The 20954-nt window shown below is 37.9% G+C and overlaps 2 protein-coding genes and 1 pseudogene across 4 annotated transcripts; all 3 read left to right on the top strand.

The window, feature by feature from the left end:
- The first annotated feature begins 304 nt into the window (after positions 1 to 304).
- On the top strand, positions 305 to 2849 carry LOC109005703 (UDP-glycosyltransferase 73C6-like). 3 transcript variants are annotated; one of them, XM_018984750.2, is made up of 2 exons: positions 305 to 1893; positions 2537 to 2849. In XM_018984750.2, exon 1 carries the CDS (start codon positions 413 to 415, stop codon positions 1877 to 1879), a length of 1467 nt encoding a protein of 488 aa, XP_018840295.1. In that variant the 5' UTR covers positions 305 to 412; the 3' UTR covers positions 1880 to 1893; positions 2537 to 2849. The 3 variants fall into 3 exon arrangements, with proteins under 3 accessions (XP_018840295.1, XP_018840293.1, XP_018840292.1); XM_018984748.2 differs by lacking the exon at positions 2537 to 2849 and adding an exon at positions 2132 to 2403; XM_018984747.2 differs by lacking the exon at positions 2537 to 2849 and adding an exon at positions 2137 to 2403.
- Positions 2850 to 12326: 9477 nt separating this feature from the next.
- LOC109005692 lies at positions 12327 to 13516 on the top strand (annotated as a pseudogene).
- A 2141-nt stretch (positions 13517 to 15657) lies between these two features.
- On the top strand, positions 15658 to 17432 carry LOC109005704 (UDP-glycosyltransferase 73C6-like). The gene has a single exon (XM_018984751.2). The coding sequence runs from the start codon at positions 15701 to 15703 to the stop codon at positions 17150 to 17152; it is 1452 nt and encodes a 483-aa protein (XP_018840296.2). The 5' UTR covers positions 15658 to 15700; the 3' UTR covers positions 17153 to 17432.
- The last annotated feature ends 3522 nt before the right edge of the window (positions 17433 to 20954 follow it).

The following is a 20954-nucleotide window of genomic DNA, read 5'->3' on the forward strand; positions in this document are numbered from 1 at the left end:
AGCAATGTGCATAATATCATTTTAATCACATTTCCAAAATTATAATTTTTTTACCAATGTGAAAACAGAATTATATTGATGTTGTGAGGATCCGCTACTTAAAATTCATTCATTGCAGATTTGCAATCAATCATCCCCTACTGTGGTCCTTTTTTTTTTAATATTCTAAATTCTACTGACATTACCGTCTGTAATTAATATTGAAGAGACGGACTACTTTGGCATTAAAGCGATAGGCCAAATAGTTAAAATTACTTGAGACTGGGAAACAGATCAACCCAGAATAATTCTAAACCATATATATGCTTATGTAAGCTCTTGCATCACCAGCAAAGCGGCGCTGGAGAGAAAGTTGTCTAGTATAAAATATCACTCCATCTCTTTTGTCCACCCTGACCCCCCCATATATGCCATGGCTTCTCCAGCCCACAAGCTTCACTTTGTCTTGTTTCCTTTAATGGCCCAAGGCCACATGATTCCTATGATAGACATTGCCAAACTGCTCGCACAGCGAGGCGTGATTGTCACCATTGTCACCACAACCCATAACGCAGCCCGTTTCCATACAAGCATTGCTCGCTCAGTTGAATCCGGGCTCCGAATCCGAGTTATCCAACTTCAGTTTCCCTATGAAGAAGCAGGAATACCCAAAGGCTGTGATAATCTCGACAAGCTTCCTTCACTAGGACTCGCCATCAACTTTTTCACTTCAACTAGCATGCTACGACACCCTGTGGAGAAGTTGTTTGAGGAGCTAACACCTCCACCAAACTGCATAATCTCTGATATGTGCCTGCCTTGGACACTAGATATTGCTCGCAAGTTTCATATTCCAAGATTTTCTTTTCTTGGAGTTAGTTGCTTCTGTCTCTTGATCTTTCAGGTTTTACGCGTTCACAACATTCACGCGAAAATATCCAGCCAGTCAGAGTACTTTGTTTTGCCCGGTTTGCCTGATCATATTGAATTCACTAAATCCCAACTGCCTTTGCCCGAAGACCCCAAAATGAAGGAATTTAGTGGGCAAATGGCAGCAGCTGACTTAGCCTCACACGGGGTCATCGTGAATACTTTCCAAGAGTTGGAACCAGGATATGCCAAAGAATATAGGAAGGCAAGAGGAGATAAAGTCTGGTGTATTGGCCCTGTTTCGCTTTGCAACAAGGACTACCTAGACAGGGCCGAGAGAGGTAACAAGAATTCCATTGAAGAGTATCAATGCTTGAAGTGGCTCGATGCCCAGGAACCCTGCTCTGTTGTCTATGCCTGCCTTGGGAGCCTATGCAATCTAATACCTTCACAGTTGATAGAGCTCGGGTTGGCTTTAGAAGAGTCTAACAAACCATTTATTTGGGTCCTAAGGGGAGCGGAAACCTCAGAAGAATTGGAGAAATGGATTTTGGAAGACAGATACGAAGAAAGGATCGAAGGGAGAGGTCTTTTGATTCGGGGTTGGGCTCCGCAATTATTGATCTTATCCCATCCTTCAGTGGGAGGGTTTTTAACGCACTGCGGTTGGAATTCATGCATAGAAGGAATAAGTGCTGGGGTGCCAATGCTTACATGGCCGCTATTTGGGGACCAGTTTATGAATGAGAAACTAGTAGTGCAGGTACTAAAAATTGGTGTGAGGGTCGGTGTGGAGGATCCTGTAAACTGGGGTGAGGAAGAGAAGACGGGGGTGTTGGTGAAAAAGGAAGATGTTAAGGGGGCTATAGAGAGGCTAATGAATGAAGGAGAGGAAAGACAAGAGAGGAGGACAAAAGCTAGAGAGCTGGGAGAGATGGCAAAGAGAGCTGTCGAAGATGGAGGATCTTCTCAGGTGGAGATGACACTGCTAATTCGAGATATCATGCTACAAACAGGTTGCAGAGACTGAACCTAACAGATCAGGTACTCGAGAGACAGTAATTTCCCTTCATCTTAAGTTATCATGCTTATTGGTGATAATTGGCATAGTTTGTTTTGGCTAATTTGAACATGATTATAATTGCCAGTTGAGTTCAAGCTAGCACATGATGTATTACTGTTGTTGAGTGTTACATAATAGTGGGCGTACTTATCCTATTCCTGCTGCCTGCATGATATGAAAGAAGATTCATTAAGCAATCCCTAACACATGCATTTACAGAACAGCCTTCCACTAGTTCGCATTTTATCATCAACAGCTTGGCTTGGTGCCCTTTTTTGATATCATGACATACAAACTTTATTCGAGTTTTTATGGAGAGGGCCGGCAGTATTTGCAAACTGATAAGTGACACGTACGGTTTGTGAAAGAGAAATAAAACGGTCTCCCTGCTAAGACAGCATCTTCTGATCAAGACTGCAAATTGCAGGTAACAGCTCCTAGTGCAACCAAAACACGAAGTCCCACAAAAATAAGAGAGACAAACAAAGTCACATGGCCTGCATCAAACCTAGCTAAATTTAATAACATATATACACTGATGCATAGATGTTGGAAATATTTTCAAAATAATATATATATATATAATATTTATTATTAATAATATTTTTGGGTTGATTTTGGAAGTTGTAAGTTACTTTGGAAAGAGAGAAGATGTGGAATGTTTATGAGAATTATAAACCTTTGCATCTCTACGAGCAACACAAGCCACCCGTTGGTTGAGTGGTAATTATGGATCTGGTTTAACCAAAGGACTGGAGTTCGAATCATCCCCATGGCAAGAATCATTTTTAAATGATTTATGAAGATGGCTCTCCACGCGGCTAGAGCTCAAGGGCGCGACGCACTGCATGCGGGCATGCGCGAGGCGTAGCAAAGCATTAAGGAGGGGCTCCTTGCGCAAGGCGCTGCGATGCTTAGAAAGAACAAATTTAATTTCCCAAGCGCGCACGCGGTGATTCGAACTGGTGCCAACCAGTTGAAACGGTAGCCAGGCGACCATTGGACTAAGTCCAACTGTTGTGTCGAATGGCAACATGCATAATATATGTACTTGTTCTGAACAGTTTTCAGAAATACAAAGAGTTATAACTTTTCTTTCACAACCTTTGGTTATCTATAAATAGACCCATTGACCTGCCATTTGAACAGGACATAATATAATTTCGAATTCTCTCTCTCTCTCAAGTTCTTCACTTCTTCATATTATTAGAACTTGTTAGAATCTGTTTGTTCTCGAGAGAACAGATTTCTAATTTCTTGATTGAATAGCAAAATCTGAGGGTATTCGGGGTCTAATTTCGTGTGTGCATAACGCAGTTAGACAAACAGACTTGTTCTGAGCTTCATTGTATCTTGGAAGCAAATTCGCTTGTAACCCGTGTGCATACCGTTATTGGTGGGGGCGAATATTGTCTTAAAGAAAGCGACATTGTAACGCGCCTTGAAGCAAACTTTCTCTGACTATTGTGTTTTTTGCAGCCCTTTTAATCCAACAATTCCTTCTAGATAGAGATATGCTAGCTCTCACGTCAGTCTCCCTACATGAAGCACACACATATATTAACAAGTGATCTATAATTAGCCATTAATCCAACGTCCCCAGGAACAGGAAGAGCCATGATCTGATCATCAGGAAATTAATTGTCTTCATGATCTGGTTCGTTTTCTAATATTCCTCCGATTATGCGAGGGCTCCACAGTCCGACCACCAGCTTCACTTTGTGATCAATGATACCGCGCATTGATGTGCCAGTGCATGCCCGCCATGCTTGACATGGCCAGCCTATTGGCACAACAACAACGTACATGCATATATCATGCATCGATCGTGCTTTCATTACTATATATATATATATATATAATTAAGATAGCGGTGTATAAGATCTAATGCTTTTTATTTTTCTAGGAGTAAGTTCTATAATTCGGTTTATAATATATCATTCCTAGTGACCCAATTCTAACTTAAAATTTTGGAATATATATAAGCAGCCATTTGAAAAATCTCAGATTTGGTTGTTTAATTTGTTGAAGGATCCTTTGAATCAAGAAATTAAAGCTTTTGATGCCAACGACATTAGAACTAGATCATGTTGGAAATATTTTGAGAATCAAGTACGTACCTGCTAAGGAAGGGTTTATTGCTGGCAATATATATATATATATATATATATATATATATGATGGTGCTAGCGGGCCGCCCAACGTTCACCGCTGGGCATACCGCTAGTTATAAATTTGTTGTTCATTTTCTTTTTATTTTCTTTCAAATATTTTTTTAACATTCTTAATCATTACAAAAAATAAAAAATATATAATTTCACTAATAATCACTTCCTCAACCACTAAATAAAAAATAAAAAAAAATTAAAATGTATGAGCAGTAAGATTGAGCGGTAAGTTTGAGGGGCTCCACAAGCATCTTCCATATATATACATATATATATATATATATATATCGATCTTATCGCTTGGATTCCGTGAAGGGAACAATATATGATAATTCTATAAGCATGGATTGTTACAAAATACATTATCCAATCTCGGTCGCCCATACAATTGAGATATCCTATTGACGGAGCGGCGGTCGATGTCGGCATGAATGTAGGTTTATACACGATCCAATCTCGATCGCCCATCGATATAATATAATACAACACACACATATCTATCAGTACTTTGCCTCCCAACCTATCTCAAACTGGCATGGATCTTAATCAATATTCTTGAAGATCGAAGACATTAATTCATTATTTCCAATTATTTGCCGCCATATTCATGGATAACATCGATTTGGTTTTTAAGAAACCAGGTAATCCACAACTTTCATTGTCCATCACGAAATTGGTTTGTATCCAAAGTTTCCAAAACCCTCAGGAAACATAACAATGCATGGACCACATGATAAACACACCAGCAAGAGGCCAGATGGCTACTTTCCCTCAAAGGTTTTTCTTCACTTTCAATATTATATGTGGCAATCAGAAGTAATATTGGAAGCACAATATAGTATCGATTTGCATATCTGACATTGGCACGCCTCTCTTTATCCACACAAGATTCATAAACGATATCAATCCAAACTTTGGACAAGCCATAGCATTGTTAATGGCAATTTAGGAGGCAGTAAATAGAGATCATTGAAGACAATCCTCATTGAAGGAGACTCAAATCTGGTGGTACAGGCAATTGCACATGAACAGATTGGACAATGCAGTCTATCATAAGAGACATGGAATATCTGTTACTTTCTTTTGATGAATGGAAAGTGCAAAAAGTTCATTAATCTAATAATTGATATGCGTATAATCTTGCGTAATGGACAGCTTCCAACCTAATATATGGAAGCATTCCCCTTATCTATATTCTTCAATGTCTATTAGATTTTTATAGTGGGAAAAATCCACTCATATATATTGTATAATTAACTTTCTTCTATAATCTGTAATATGACAATGAAGCTTGTTTGGAATATATATATATATATATATATATATATGCAATCGTCTATATAATTAAATAATTAAGTGCATATGACAAGAATGAAAATTTTCTAAATACTCTAAAAATACTATGTGTAATACTCCCCTTATTATAGAATATCACGTCATTAAGATTTTTACGTTTACACTAAATATTTTTAAAGGAGAAATGATTTGTACAAGCTCCAAATAGACAAGTCTCATACAAGCATTTGTAAAAAAGTAGACCCCACCTTAAAAAAAAGTATAAAAAAAACTATTCTTTATTAGTGGGACCTATTGTTTTACAAAAGGCTTGTATGAAATTTATCTATTTGGGGCTTGACTAAATACTACACCCACATCTTGCTTCTATCATATTATAATAATGTGATATTATTTATTAATTCTTGAATTTTTTATTTTACAAAATAAGAACGAATTTAAGAATTATAGAAATAGGATAAAAGTGTAAGAAGTTTAGCATGCAACGTAACTCTCATAAATATAGAAAGCCATCCTATTTTTCCAGATATTTTCTCTCTCCTCCCAAAACTTCTCCACCTAACTCTTTATCTTTGTCTTGGGGGAGTGAGACACAAAATTAACGTGATTCGACAACATGCCTACCACAAAGCTGCAGAGGATTTTATTATACTGAGGAATCACAAAATATACTTTGAGGCGAAATCTCACTGTTCATAACATTCAGAACCTACTAAATTGTTCGCAAGTACATATTTGTAGTGTCACACAGTGAAAACTCCAATTTTCACTTTTCTGCAGTATTCACTAGAGTGAAGTATCGAGTACGCCTCGAGCGAATTCTCTGTCCGATGTTCGCTCGAGCGACTTGTCGAGCGAGACTTGAACGAACTCTCTGCTTAAGCTTCGCTTGAGCTACTTGTCGCGTGAACTTCGAGCGAACTTTCTGTCTATTGCTTTAGCTTTAGCTTGGGCTTCACAAAAAATCATAACGCATCATTGTTGGGTCGGGTCATCAAAACAGGCAGATACACCAACAAAATTAGCCTCCACAAACCCAACATGAGCTTTGACTCATCCCTCCTTTATCCTTTCCAGAACTGTCTAGTAACTTTTCTTAATTATGTTTCTTGTTTTCCGAAGCACGGAGATGGGCTAATCTACTACTTTTTAGTGGCGTACGACCGTCACACACTACACCACAAGACTCCCTAGTCGCCGATCCTTCTGTCGGTAGAAGAAAATCGTAAAAAAGCAGCATGTGTGGCTCACATGAGGTCAAAATCGAGCATGAGATCCATGCCTCGCGATGCCATGGTGAGCTTTCTATCACCTCGCGCAACACTAGTGGAATCAAAGGCCTTGGATCTTTCATATTTGACCAACCTCCTCTCTCCAATAGTGGCGTGTGTACCACTAACAGTTGTTTTTAGGGATTTAAACTATTTATCGCTTTCCATTTTCCTATGTTCATGCTTTTCCCAATCAAAGATCATAGGAAAAAGCAAATGAAAGTCCCTTTCAGTCAATCTAGACCATCAAAATATGGCACAAAACAATCACTGTGACTTTTTAGTTGTAGTATCACAGTCTGAGTTTTGGACTATATCAAAACCGTTTTGGGTGGCTCCCCTTGTGGGAAATGATGGGGGCCATGTCATTGGCTTGCAATCCTTCCTCCTTTTTTTTTTTTTTTTTTTTGTGTGTGTGTGTGTTGTATTAGCTAGTTTGGAACGAATGTTGGAGTCCACCACCTTTTTTATTCTAAGGCCTCGTTTGGTTACACAAATAAGATGATATGAAAGTTGAAAGTTGAATAAAATATTGTTAAAATATAATTTTTTAATACTCACTTCTTGTACTATGCATCACCTACCTCTATGTTCAATCCTTTTTTGTACTTGATAAATCCTTTTGTAATCGTAACTAAATAAAGAACTCGATGGCTCATTGACTTCAAATACAACATTCAATTTGATGTCTCTCTAAACAAAAAGAATCTGAAAGGGAACAAGATTCCAGTTCAGATGGAGTAAATTAGGCCCTATTTGGATAGTAAAAATATTTTATCTTATCTCATTTCATTGTTACAATTTGAAAAATGATAAGATTACTACTCTTCTGCTACCTATTTACTACTTTTTTTATTTTATTTAATGGAGGGTATTATTACCCTTACAACTTTCTCAAATTCTCATACAAATATAATAAATAATTCAACTTTTTGAATTTTTAAAATAATAATAATATTAAAAAATAATATTTTAACAGTATTTTATTTAACTTTTAACTTTTAATTTTTATCTCAACTCATTATCGAAACGACAATAATATTGATTGTAAATTGTATAACTCACCATACACAGAGTAAGCCTATGTATGCTCTTACGTCACTGTCAGTACCATATATAAGAATCAACCCAAACAAGGAACAGATCAGGTACCCAAAGCTGATCAACGTCAATCAATCTCTACAGAATTGTAAGAATGGATTAAACATTGTCTTATCCCCAGCTTCATTTTGATTGATACCCTTGATGTCCCAAGGCCATCTCATTCCTATGATAGACATAGCCAAGATATTGGCATAGCGCATAGTAGTATAGTCACTATAGTCACCACACCACTCAATGTTATTAGATTCAGTACTACCATTGACCGTGTCCTTAAATCTGGACTATCCATCCGAATCCTGCAGCTTGATTTTCCATATGCCGAGGCCGACTTGCCAAAAGGATGCGAGAATACAAATTCTCTTCCTTCGCCAAACCTGGTGAAGAATTTTGTTACAGCGGTGAGCATGTTGCAGCAATAGCAGTGGAAATTTTAAATGACATATGAACTTGGGAATAGGGAAGGGGCTTTTTGGTAAATTAGGAGGGCGATTTTATTTCCCTCTACTAGGGTTTGAAGTTTTCGCATTTCTGTGCTCTGCTTCTAGGGCAGCGGCTCATGACCGTTCTGGGTGACACTTCAGTGTCCTTTGTGGCCGGCGGTAATTAGAAGGAGTTGCCTAGTGGTTGGTTGGAAGGGTTTGAACTTGAGAAGGGTGATCTGCCGACTGGGGTGGGAGGAGAGAAACCGTCGTTTGCGCAAGCTCTGCAGAGGACGTTGTCGCAACCTAAATTTCGGATTCCTCTGAGGAAGCCGGAATAGATTAATGGTGAGTTAGGGTTCGTTTCCTTTGAGGTGGAAATTGACAGAGTAGCAGAGGACCTCAAGTTTGCACTGGTGCTGAAATTTCTGGCGGTGAGACCGTCGATCGATGTCTTGCGACTGAAGATTATCAAGACTTGGGATTTCTCTGAGGTTCCGATGGTCATTTTTATGGATGATTTTCATGTCTTTTTACATTTGGCAAATGAGAGAGACTACCTTCATGCTTGGGCGAGAGAGGGGAGGATGGTGGCTGGATGTCAGTTTAGACTATTCAATTGGACCGTGGACTTCGATGTGAAGAAATAGCCTTCAATTGCGCCTCAATGGATCTTCGTACTAGGTTTGCTCCTTCATCTGTATCGGATTGATTGTCTACAAATTCTAGCTTCTAGATTTGGTAGATTTCTGGGTACAGATAATGCAACACTGTATAGAATAAGGGCTACAGGGGCAAGAATATGTGTGGAGGTTGATCTTCAAGAAGAACCGATTGGTGGCTTCCCGTTAGTGGTTGGGCAAAAACCACCTTTATGGCAGGATGTGGTTTATAAAAAGGGGGATTTTATTGCAATAAAAACCAAAAAGATAAACAAGAGAACAACACTATCATATAACCTGCACTAACTTGTAAACATAAAAAATCCTCTCTAATGTAAGGTAACCCCATTTTATCCAATCTATACAAACCCCTCAGTTCCCGAGGAAACTAGTTCACCTCAATGAACAACCTATTTTCCCCCAAAGCTCCACTCTCGCCAAAAAGTCAGCCACTCTATTGCCTTCTTTGAATAAATGCTTAATGGAGAAATCACAAGTTTCCAATAACCTCCACAACTGATCCCAAAAATTCCAAAGATACCACATTGTAAACTTTGCAGCCAAAATCCAAGAGAACCAAGGAATCACACTCTATATCTATATGAACAAACCCCAAACTTATGCACAACTTCAAACCCTCCAACGCTGCCCTTAGCTCCGCTTCAATACTAGAACACTGCCCAAAATAAGTTAAGAAAGCAGCCACCAAACTACCCCCATGGTCACGCAGGACACCGCCCCCTCCACTCAAACCTAGGTTCCCAAGGCTACTCCCATCCAAGTTGATCTTAAACCTTCCCGTTCCAGGCCTTAACCAACGAACCACTTTCATTTTTGAACAACTCTTCTCAACTAGTGGCATATCCATTCCCCTTAACACCCGTAAGTCATTCTCGGACAGCTTCCTAACTTTTCGTACCTGCCCCACCAACATCCTCACTCAATATTGTATCGATCCCCACACCTCAATCAAGCTTTCACCTCTTCCTTCCCACCTTGCTACACACCGTCTCCTCCATAATCCCAAGCTGAGAATGCCTAGAAGCTCTATTGAACCATACATGTACCCTCTCATGCCAGGACTGCTGAGGCATAAATGGAACGCCCACCTCACCCGAGATCTTTTTCCACACTTCTATTGCAAACTCACATTTACATAATACATGTTTCAAATCCTCTACTTGCCCCTCCAAGCAGCAGTTGCAACAAGAAACCATAAGAATCCTCAACTTCCTAACCTGCTCATCCACACTCAAACAATTAAAGAAAGCTTTCCGCATGCACAAAGAAATTTTTTTTGAAAGCATGCTGTTCCAGACCCACTTCGCCCAAGTAAAATTTGGCATCTTCACTCTAATTAATTTCCATGCCGACTTAGTTGAGAAAATACTGTTTTTATCCGGTAACCATATTAAGACATCCTTCACTTCTTGTAACACTCCCACTGTTGATACCACTTCACTAGTCAAGTGTTCCCCTAACAACGCCTGAAGTCTCTCAACATCCCACTGATCATTAATAACAAACTCCTGAAATTCAAGCAAATGACTAGAATTTAAAAACTTATCAAACCACAACGAAACTTTTCCTTCCCTCACTTTCCATTTTGAATTTTGTAACAGGTCTGACAACCCTTCAACAATACCACTCCAAAACTTCAACCCCGGTTTACCTTCCAAACTCAATACAATGTGCCCATTCTTAACATATTTTGCCCTAAAAAACCTTGCCCATAATGACCTTTGAGTCAAGATTTTCCAACCAAACTTCATAAAAAATGATCTCTGCACCTCCCCTAACTTCCTCACTCCCATGCCTCCCTCCTCTACTGGCTCTCATAATTTCTTCCAAGCTCTCCACATCCACTTCTTTTTTCCTCCCTGTTTTCCCCAGAAAAATGAAGCAAATTGGCTATTTAACTTCCTCAAAATCGCTTTTGGCAGATGTAGAACTGAAAGAAGATGTATAGGCATGCTTGAAAGCACATGCCTTAGCAAGATAAGTCTTCCCCTTTGCGATAATAACCTATTCTTCCAACCAGCCAATTTCTTTTCTCCCCTCTCAATTAAAGGATCTAAATGCCTAATTTTTAATCTGTCATCCACTATAGGCACCCCCAAGTTGGTAAACGGAAACTGTCCCTCCAAAAAACCCATCTTCTATAGAACCTCTTTCTTGCGCCGGATAGGAAGTCTCTTAGAGAAAAAAATTGTAGACTCCTCATAGTTCACCAACTGTCCTGTTCATTCCTCATAATTCTTCAATATCTCCACCAAACACCGAATAGAGCTTTTACTAGCATTAGCGAAGACCACCACATCATCCGCATACAAAAGATGCGAAACACGGTGCATTAACCGGATGAGTGAACAACTTCATTCTCTTCTCAGCCACATTCTCCTTAATCAACTGAGTTAACACCTCTTCCATAATAATAAATAAATATGGAGATAGCAGGTCTCCCTGACGAAGGCCCCTATATGACTTAAAAAAGCATTTGTATGTTCCATTCATCATGATGGAAAACCAAGGCGAAGCTACGCAACCAAGCACCAGCCTACGAAAAGCCATTGGAAAGCCAAAACTTCCCAAGACATGATCGAAGAATCTCCAATCCACCCTATCATATGCTTTACTCATGTTTATTTTCAGCATAATGTTTCTACCCCTCGCTTTCCTGTGTAGCAACTTAATTATCTCCTGAGTTAAGGAAATGTTTTCAAAAATATTCCTCCCTTTCACAAAGGCGCCTTGCTTATTCGAGATAATTTTTCCAATAAACATTGAAAGTCTATTCACTAATAGTTTAACAAAAACCTTATAAATCACGTTGCAAAGACTTACTTGACAGAATTTATCAAAACTTTGAGGATGCTTCACCTTTGGTATAAGAATAATGCATGTAGAAGTGTAGAATCTTGGAGTTCCATACCTTTGAAAAAATCGTTTGCGGCCTCCATCACATCTTCCTTAACCACGTGCCAAGATGACAAATAAAACGCTGACCCAAACCCATCCGGCCCCGGACTACTCTCCGCTGCTATGGAAGCCAAAACCCTATTCACTTCCTTCTCCAAAGGTACCTCCATTAAATTGTTTTGTTCACTCTCCAGTATTATAGGTTGTAAAAGGTGGCTCAGTTCAGTTAACTCTCTCCCCTGATTAGGTTGTAGAGCCAAAAAATCCTCAAAATATTTCACTGCCTCCCCATGAACTAGCTCCTGTGATTCCTCCTCCGTACCGTCTTCTAGTCTCATATTTTGAACGGGAGAATTCCTTCGTCTTTGGGCAATAACAACATGAAAAAATCTTTAATTTTGATCCCCATCACTTAACCATTTTTTCTTAGCTTGTTGCTAATCTTCTGTCTTCTCTTTTAACCCAGCTCTCCAGTTTCTTTTGATGGTTTTCTTCCGCCTTAAGTGAGGATCACACTTATATATATATATATATATAATATTATGGAGGCTCCGTCCTCCTTTTTGAAAAAAAAAATGTTGCAGCAACAGCTGGAGCAGATCATGTTTGAAGAGCTAAAGCCCCTTCCAAGTTGGATCATATCTGATAGAAATCTCGCATGGACAGCTGATACCACCCTCAAGTATGGCATTTCAAGAATCCTGTTCGAAGGTACAAATTGCTTCAATCTTGTGTGTTCTCACAATTACACAAGTCCAAGGTATTGACAGTACTTTCCAATTCATAGCTTTTTACCCGGATTGCCAGATCAAATTGGATTCACGAGAGCTCGGCTACCTCCTCGATCCTTCAATCGTGGCTCGAACCAGCAAGATCATATGAGTGGTGTTCAAGAAAAGATTAGGGAAGTTGAAGGAGGAGCATATGGAGTATTGGTTAACAGTTGCCAGGAATTGGAACCGGCATATGCCCAAGAATATCGAAAGACAATAGGAGAAAAAATATGGTGTATTGGCCATGTTTTGCTATGCAACAACCTTGGATATGTCTGAGAGAGGCAAGAAAGGCTCTATTGATGAATCCCAATGCTTGACGTGGCTTGATTCATGGCCACCTAGAACAGTAATTTATGCATGTTTTGGAAGCCTTAATCGTCTTACACCTCCGCAATTGGTAGAGCTAGGTTTGGGTTTTGGAAGTATCGAACAAGCCATTTATTTGGGTTATACGAGGTGAGTACAGAAGGGCAGAGATGGAAAAATGGTTATTAAAGAAGGGTTTTGAGGAAAGGGTAAAAGGAAGAGGCTTGTTGATCCTGGGTTGGGCACCATAGGTGCTAATTCCCATCTGGCAATTGGTGGGTTCATAAATCATAACACATTGTGGTTGGAATTCCACGCTGGAAGGGATTTGCGGTGGCATCCCAATGATAACATGGCCTTTGTTTGAAGAGCAGTTCTTTAATGAGAAGTTTATTGTGCAAGTTTTAGAGATTGGTGTGAGGGTGGGAGCCAACGTGCTGATTGAATGGGGAGAAGAAGAGAAGTTTGGGGTGTTGGTGAAGAGGGAGAATGTCAAGGAGGCCCCATGGACAAGCTGGTGATGGGTGACGGGAAAGAAAGAGGAGAGAAGGGAAAGAGTAAGAAAGCTTGCAGAGATTGGTAAGAGGGCGATTGAAGAGGGAGGATCTTCTTACCTCAACATGGCACTACTTGTCGAAGATATCATGCAGCTGACAAAGAAGCAAACCAAGTTCAACATATAAAAAGAAACTTTGTCTGTGCACTAGCTGTATGATCTCCTAAAGGTCAGTGCAAGCCATGTATCATGCATGTGTTATCAAGAGAGTGCCTGTATTTCGATGATGTTGTTTGGGCTGTATAAATAAATTAAAGCGTCAGGATTGCTTGCTGATGCAGCCATGAAATGCCACTTTTTTTAAGTACACTACTAACGAGGGAGCGTTACATGCTCATGGATCTACAACTGTTCCGAGGAACAATTACGTATGTAGTAGAGTATTATTTATTTCAAAAATGCTAAATGCAACTGCAACTTATCCCCGTTGTGGCCTCGGTGCCTACGTGACATTAATACTAAACGACGTTGTATAGTGTTTTGGTTCGATTCTCTTATTCCCCCCTAATCCCTTCCCCTGCACACGCAGGAACCCTAACCCTTTCCCCCGCATCTCTTTGCACAAAGACTAACCCCAACCCTAATCTACCGCACCCTTCTCCCGCATCCCATCCCTCATCTTCTTCCCCCACGCACGAACCCTAACCCCTTCTCCCGCCTCCTTCTGTTTATTTATTTTTCAACTCTGCAAGAGACGCTGAAGATGACATTATAATTACAAATTGATTCTTTTACTCTTGGAGAATAGAAAAGGGCACCGCACTACTACAAGTCTCTAACTCTATTCGTGGGTTAATTTATAGTGGAACAAAATAATTTCAGGAAGAAAAAAAACATAACATAAAAAAAAGGCAACGGATAAATTTAAAAAGTCTTCTTTTTTCTTCTTCTTCTTTTAAAAAAAGGATGAGAGCAAGGTGCCCGGGTCTTTTGTTGGTCCGTGTTCTGAGACAACAATAAATACGTTTATAAAAGGTCACAAAGTCAAATGCCCGAAGGGTTGAACTTCCTATTTTGTGTTAGGTACGTAGGTTCTTACATAACTCTAAGCAAGTTGCAGTTAAACCGATAACGTAAGACCCCGGCCCACCCTTGTTTTTTTTTTAATAATAATAACGTAAGACCTTGTTAATATTAGTACTGTTTTACTTACTCCAGTACTATTAGTACTACTTATAATATTATTCCTTCTAGTAGTTTGTTTGATTATTATTATACGTAGATGCCTCAAAAGAATAAGGAGCTCTATATATATATATGCCTACTTTTCTTCTCCAGCTCCTTGGCTCAAGGCTGTATAGTGTATATGCATATTTAAACTTCAAATCTCCACAGCTTTGTTTTGCTCCATCAATGGTACTGGGATTTTGTTTGAGTTTATCGCATTACCAATCTGATCATCCTCTTTATCAGTTTGGGAAAAAGAAATATTTATGAAAACATATATATATATATATATATATAGCACCTAGCTAATATTAACTCGTAAACTTCCGATTGGGGGTTTTGAGCTTTGGTTCATTCAGAAGATAATGATGATATATACATTGGCTCGAATTATTTAATTATAATAAAAGGACAAATTAAGCTGATCAGATCAAAACATGATTTGAATCATGCACGTATGGAACAAAGATCGATCATCATCTAGATCATCAATATCTAGCTTCACATGATCAACAAAACACTGCTAGTTTTCTAAATTAATATGAATACATTTACTTTTATATATATATATAAGTAATTAATATGAATACATATATAAGTATCACACTATCATAAATACAAGTGGAACAAATATTAAAGCTGGGTGGGTATTTTTAAATTGAATTTGTTTTTAAATAATAAGAATTTAATGGAAAGCTGACATGCATTGTGCGGTGTGAACTGCAAAGCCAATATCCTTACCCGACATGCACACTCAGTACTCTTTAACACTTTCCAATGGGAGTAACGAAGCGTGCGAGTGCCCATCCCTTGGATCAAATAATTAAACGCACTCCCAGGCCAGCACTGGACCTGATAATTAAATGCAGATCAACCCAATTAACACATGAATAATTGAACCTTTTAAGAGAATTATCATTAATTCATGTCTCTATATAATATATATTAATGTAATGTACGTGTTTACCCAGTAAAACTTATGTAAGCTGTTGCGTCATCACCACAAAAACTAAAAGTGGCACTAAGCAAAACATTATTACTGCGTTTAAATATATTCTTATATAACAAACACTACTCAAGTAATTATTAGAGAAGCTCACCATCATCATCATCATCTGGCATAATTTGTTCCATCCCAGAATCCATGGCTTCTCAACCCCACCGACTTCACTTTGTCTTGTTTCCTTTAATAGCCCGAGGCCACATGATTCCGATGATAGACTTGGCCAGAATGCTGGCACAGCGTGGTGTTATTGTCACCATGGTCGTCGCTACACTTAAAGCGGCTCGTTTGGAAACGAGCATTTCTCGCGCCATTGAATCTGGGCTTCAAATCCATGTTATCCAACTTCAGTTTCCATGCCAAGAAGCAGGAATACCAGAAGGGTGTGACACCGTCGACAAGCTTCTTTCTCTAGGACTATCCACCAAGTTCTTGACTTCAACTAGCATGCTACAACGGCCGGTGGAGAAGTTGCTTGAGAAGCTGGCACCTCAGCCTAGCTGCATAATCTCCGACATGAGCTTCCCTTGGACAGCTGATGTTGCTCGCAAGTTTCATATCCCAAGACTTCCATTCTCTACAGTAAACTGCCTCACTCTCTTGTGCCTCCATAACTCGCACCTTCACAGTATGGTTCTCGACAGCATATCCTCCGAGTCCGAGTACTTTGTCTTGCCCGGATTGCCCGATCATTTTGAATTCACTAAATCTCAACTATCTGTGCCCATGGATCCAGAGATGATCAAATTTAACGAGCAAATGATAGCAGCCGACCTAGCCTCATACGGGGTTATTGTCAATACTTTCCGAGAGATGGAGCCTGCGTATGTCGAAGGAATTAGGATGGCAAGATCAGAAGCAAAAGTCTGGTGTATTGGCCCTGTTTCGCTTTGCAACGAAGACAACATGGATAAGGCAGAGAGAGGTCACAACTCTGCCATTGAAGAACACCAATGCTTGACGTGGCTTGATGCCCAGGAACCCTGCTCTGTTGTCTATGCCTGCCTTGGAAGCGTCTGTAATCTTATAACTTCGCAGTTGATAGAGCTCGGGCTGGGCTTAGAAGAGTCAAACAAGCCATTCATTTGGGTCATAAGGGAAACAAAAAACTCGGAAGAATTGGAGAAATGGGTTTTAGAAGACGGATTTGAAGAAAGGATCAAAGGGCGAGGCCTTTTGATTCGAGGCTGGGCTCCGCAATTATTAATCTTATCACATCCTTCGGTTGGAGGGTTTTTAACGCACTGCGGTTGGAATTCAAGCCTAGAAGGAATATGCGCCGGGATGCCAATGGCTACATGGCCGCAATTTGGGGACCAGTTTATGAATGAGAAACTACTTGTGCAGATACTAAAAATTGGCGTGAAGGTTGGGGTGGAGGAACCATTGAAGTTGGGTGAGGAGGAGAAGATGGGGGTGTTGGTGAAGAAGGAAGACGTTAAGGGGGCCATTGACAGGCTAATGGATGAAGGAGAGAGAAGAGAAGAGATAAGGAAAAGAGGCAGAGAGCTTGGAGAGATGGCAAAAAGGGCTGTTGAAGATGGGGGTTCTTCCCACATGGATATGACACAGCTAATTCAAGATATCATGTAAGTTCAACAAACAAGACGCATAGAATCAACCTAGCTAGCAGACGTATTCCGATGTCTCATTTTACTTGGGTTGATCAGTTCGACAAGCAGGACGCATATTATTGTCTGTCGTTGAAACTTGAGTCATTTAATGTGTTATTTAAGAATAATAATGAGTTAAGTAAGTAAAATGAATTATATCGAGTCTATTTAAATTAAATTTAGATGTGTTTGTATGTTAAGATAAGTTTAGTATTATTTATAAAAAATTGAAAAAAGGTTGTGAGTGATGTGTTGAGTTGAAAAAAGTTGTGAGTCTCATGTGTAAGAAAATTTTAAATTGAAATGAGACGTTTAGTAATTTGAGAGTTAAGTATTTGAATGTTAGACACAACTTAAAATTAGATTAAACTAAGCTGATCTCTGCTAAATCTTACAACCAAACGGGCCTTAAAGAAAATATCTAAGTTTACTTTTTAAAAAGGAGTAGTGATACATATACTTATAATTTTTACTTATACTTTTACTTATAAGATTCATTTTGTCAGTTTTGTTTTGAATTTTATAATTTTTAGCATATCAATAATTAATATATGTAGAAGTAAATTTTTTGTAAATTTTATTTTAAATACAAATAATATTTTTCTTTAAAATATATATATATATATATATATATAATTAATATATAGTCAACGACTAGTTAATGCACTCACCTATATATAATATCGTAATATAAAATTTCGCTATCATTTCCTCTTCTCCCTCCAACAACACAAGACTCGAGAACCTTCACCTTCATCTTCATTTCATTATTATATTTTTAATATAATATATAAAAAATATTTTTTTTATTATTATATTTGTATTATTAATACCAAATGTAAGTAATAGATGCTAATTGCAAAATATATAAAAAAATGATTTTATAAAAAAAATAAATAATATTTTATTATTATTTGGTTCAAAGATGCTCAATCCAATATGAAAATTTTTCTTGATATACAAAATCAATCTTAAAAAAATATGATTTTTTATATACATATAGAAAAATTAATACTAATGCTCTAACAGAGGTCCTTTACTGGAATGACCTGCAACTAGACCTTACACCTGAAGTAGCATCCTGCACTTCTAATTACACACTGGTTTTTAGACTCATCTCCTCTCGCCCGCTACGTCCCATTCCACCATCATGGAAAGGACTACCCTTATCTTCTTAAAAGGGTCTGTAATAACACTTTTAAGATCATTTTCATCCGGATCCTCGTAATATTTTCTAAATTTGGCTAGAAATCATACTTGTTATAATTTTCTTCTAAATTTTACTCATTTTTTAAAAATCTCATACATTTCGTTTTCTATCATTTTTCTATTCTATTAAAATAATCTTTTTCTATTTTTTCTTTATTATTTTTTTCTATCACTTTCATTTATATTCTTTCTTTATATTCTATTCAAATATAAGTTTGGAATAAAAAAATAAAATCAAAAAATGATTTAGGATGTGTACAGTTACTCCCCAAATTTGTTCACATTCCAAAATCAAAACTTAATTTAGGAAATCGGATGTAAATGAGTTTCCATTTACAGTCGATAAAGTGTGTAGTAAGACACATATAATTTAAGTTTTGAATCGATGTTCATGTGTCAATGGTTAAACTAGCCCGCCCAACTGTCTTAAATATTTTCCTTGACTTCTTTTTCTCTATTTTAAATAGTTTAATACAGTCTCTCGCTGCAGTAGTTTGAGATGGCACTTGGAACCTTGGTTCAAGTGATTTACATACTTTTCTAAATCTCTGGGTTTCTACTATCCTAAATGGAAGCTTATTACAAATTACATTTCAGCAATTGTCATTCGTACATTTTCTGAATCAAACTTATGTGCATTTGCCGAGTTATTGACATCACTATCTCCAATTCCCTCAAGAGCCCCCTCACAACTCATAGTTTGTTGATCCGTAAGTCTGATTCTATGAGGATGTTGTTTAAAAGTACCAAGATGTTGTAGCATACTTGATGTATCATGTCTTTTGGGATGACAAGAGCAAATCTTGTGACAATAATTACACTTCACTTTTAAGTCATTTAAAGGGCATCCATCTATTTTAGTGAAATGGTCTCACACTATTGAGGGGTCCTTATTTGCCCTCCTTTTATGAGGAGGGACTAGGAGACTTGTGTTACTAGACAAGTAAATATTTGAAGTCATTTGTGATCAGTTTTTCAAATGAATAGCAGTCTCATTATCTCTTAAATTTGTATGAGTGTCACTTTAGAAATAATCCATATATGAGTTGACATATAAAAATTAAGATATTAAGATATGAACTGAAAATTACTCTATTTTTATAATTTAAAGAAACTCGAAAAAAATAGAAACCACTTATCAAATAAGCGTACCTAAGTACTTGTGAAGCCCAATGGCTAATTATTGACTAACAAGATGTGATAATAAAGTTAATTTTTTAAGATCATTTTCAGGCAAAGTACAAATACTTTTACTCAAAAAGAAGTAAGGAAATATCAAAATATTCAACTCAACCAAATGAAAACAGAGCAGTAATGCCTAATATCACTGCTCTGTTTGTGTCTGATCAGGTGAATATGTCTGTGGATTGGCTAGGTGAGGCACAGATGGGAGACCCACAATTGCATGGTGTTCGTTTGTCGAGTTTCCTTCATTTTATGTACTTATGCATGCAGAACAGAATGAGCAAAATATGATCATGATCCTAAGTGGGATCGTTGCTTCAACCTGTGGGAATGAGATTGTATACATGTATTGATTTTGGATCTTATCTTTATAAAAGGAAATGGGTGCTTAATTAGGAAATATGTGTATCTGTGATGATTCAAATCTAGTGCAGATGAGACATGCGTTTTTCCTGTCCTTGGCAGAGCCATAATCATGTGACATTTAGACTTAGTTGATATGAAATGTTGTGGCGTTTTGTTCAGAGATCTCTTTACTATAAACTTATAAATAAGTTTTAAGACACATAAATAATCTCTTTACTATCTTTCTTCACGGAGTATGCCAGCCAAGAAAATAGGAAAATGTCCATGCAAACATTTAATTGCAGAAAATGTTTCCATGCATAAGTGCTCATGAACTTGGCAGAGTTTTGTTTTCTAAGAACGATGTCCTGAGGCAACAAGTTAACAAAAGGGCCCATTAGTTAATGATATTTGTTTTGTCATCACAGCCATACAGTTTTCTACTGAATTGAATGGTCTAGTTTGAAGAGAGATATACAATATCAAATGCCCACCTAAGGTTATTTATCTTGTTTTTCACATGTTGATACTAAAGATTCCTCAAAAATGGAAAGAAACAACAGAGTAAACCACCACCACCCAAACAAAACAAAAAATACTAAAAGTTTAGATAAGAAAATCAGACCCAGAAAATTAACAATGATTGCAAAAAAACCCAAAACATTTGCAAAAAAAAGTTCAGATACTAAAAGTTCTCTTTTATTACTATTTACAAATTTGATGGGTGAATCACATGTACGTAGTGTCTACGTACACATCGTCACCTGTCCACGATATTCATGTGTGCAGCCAAAAATGAAGCAATCCTAAACATCCAACTGGTATTCAACACCAAACAAAGGCGATGCTATAAAGGCAAAATAAACGGACTAGAGATTAAAAAATAAAAAAATAAAAAGGGTCCAAAACCACTGTATTGTCTAAACTCCTCCAGTGAGTTCTCTCTATCTCCTCTGAGAAATACCTAAGCCATCCACCTTTCAGTCAACCGACGTCCCCAACAACTCTCCATACCCAATCAGACCAACCAACCTTATCCTATG

This window comes from Juglans regia, chromosome 3 (genome assembly GCF_001411555.2).
Source record: "Juglans regia cultivar Chandler chromosome 3, Walnut 2.0, whole genome shotgun sequence".
Taxonomy (NCBI): domain Eukaryota; kingdom Viridiplantae; phylum Streptophyta; class Magnoliopsida; order Fagales; family Juglandaceae; genus Juglans; species Juglans regia.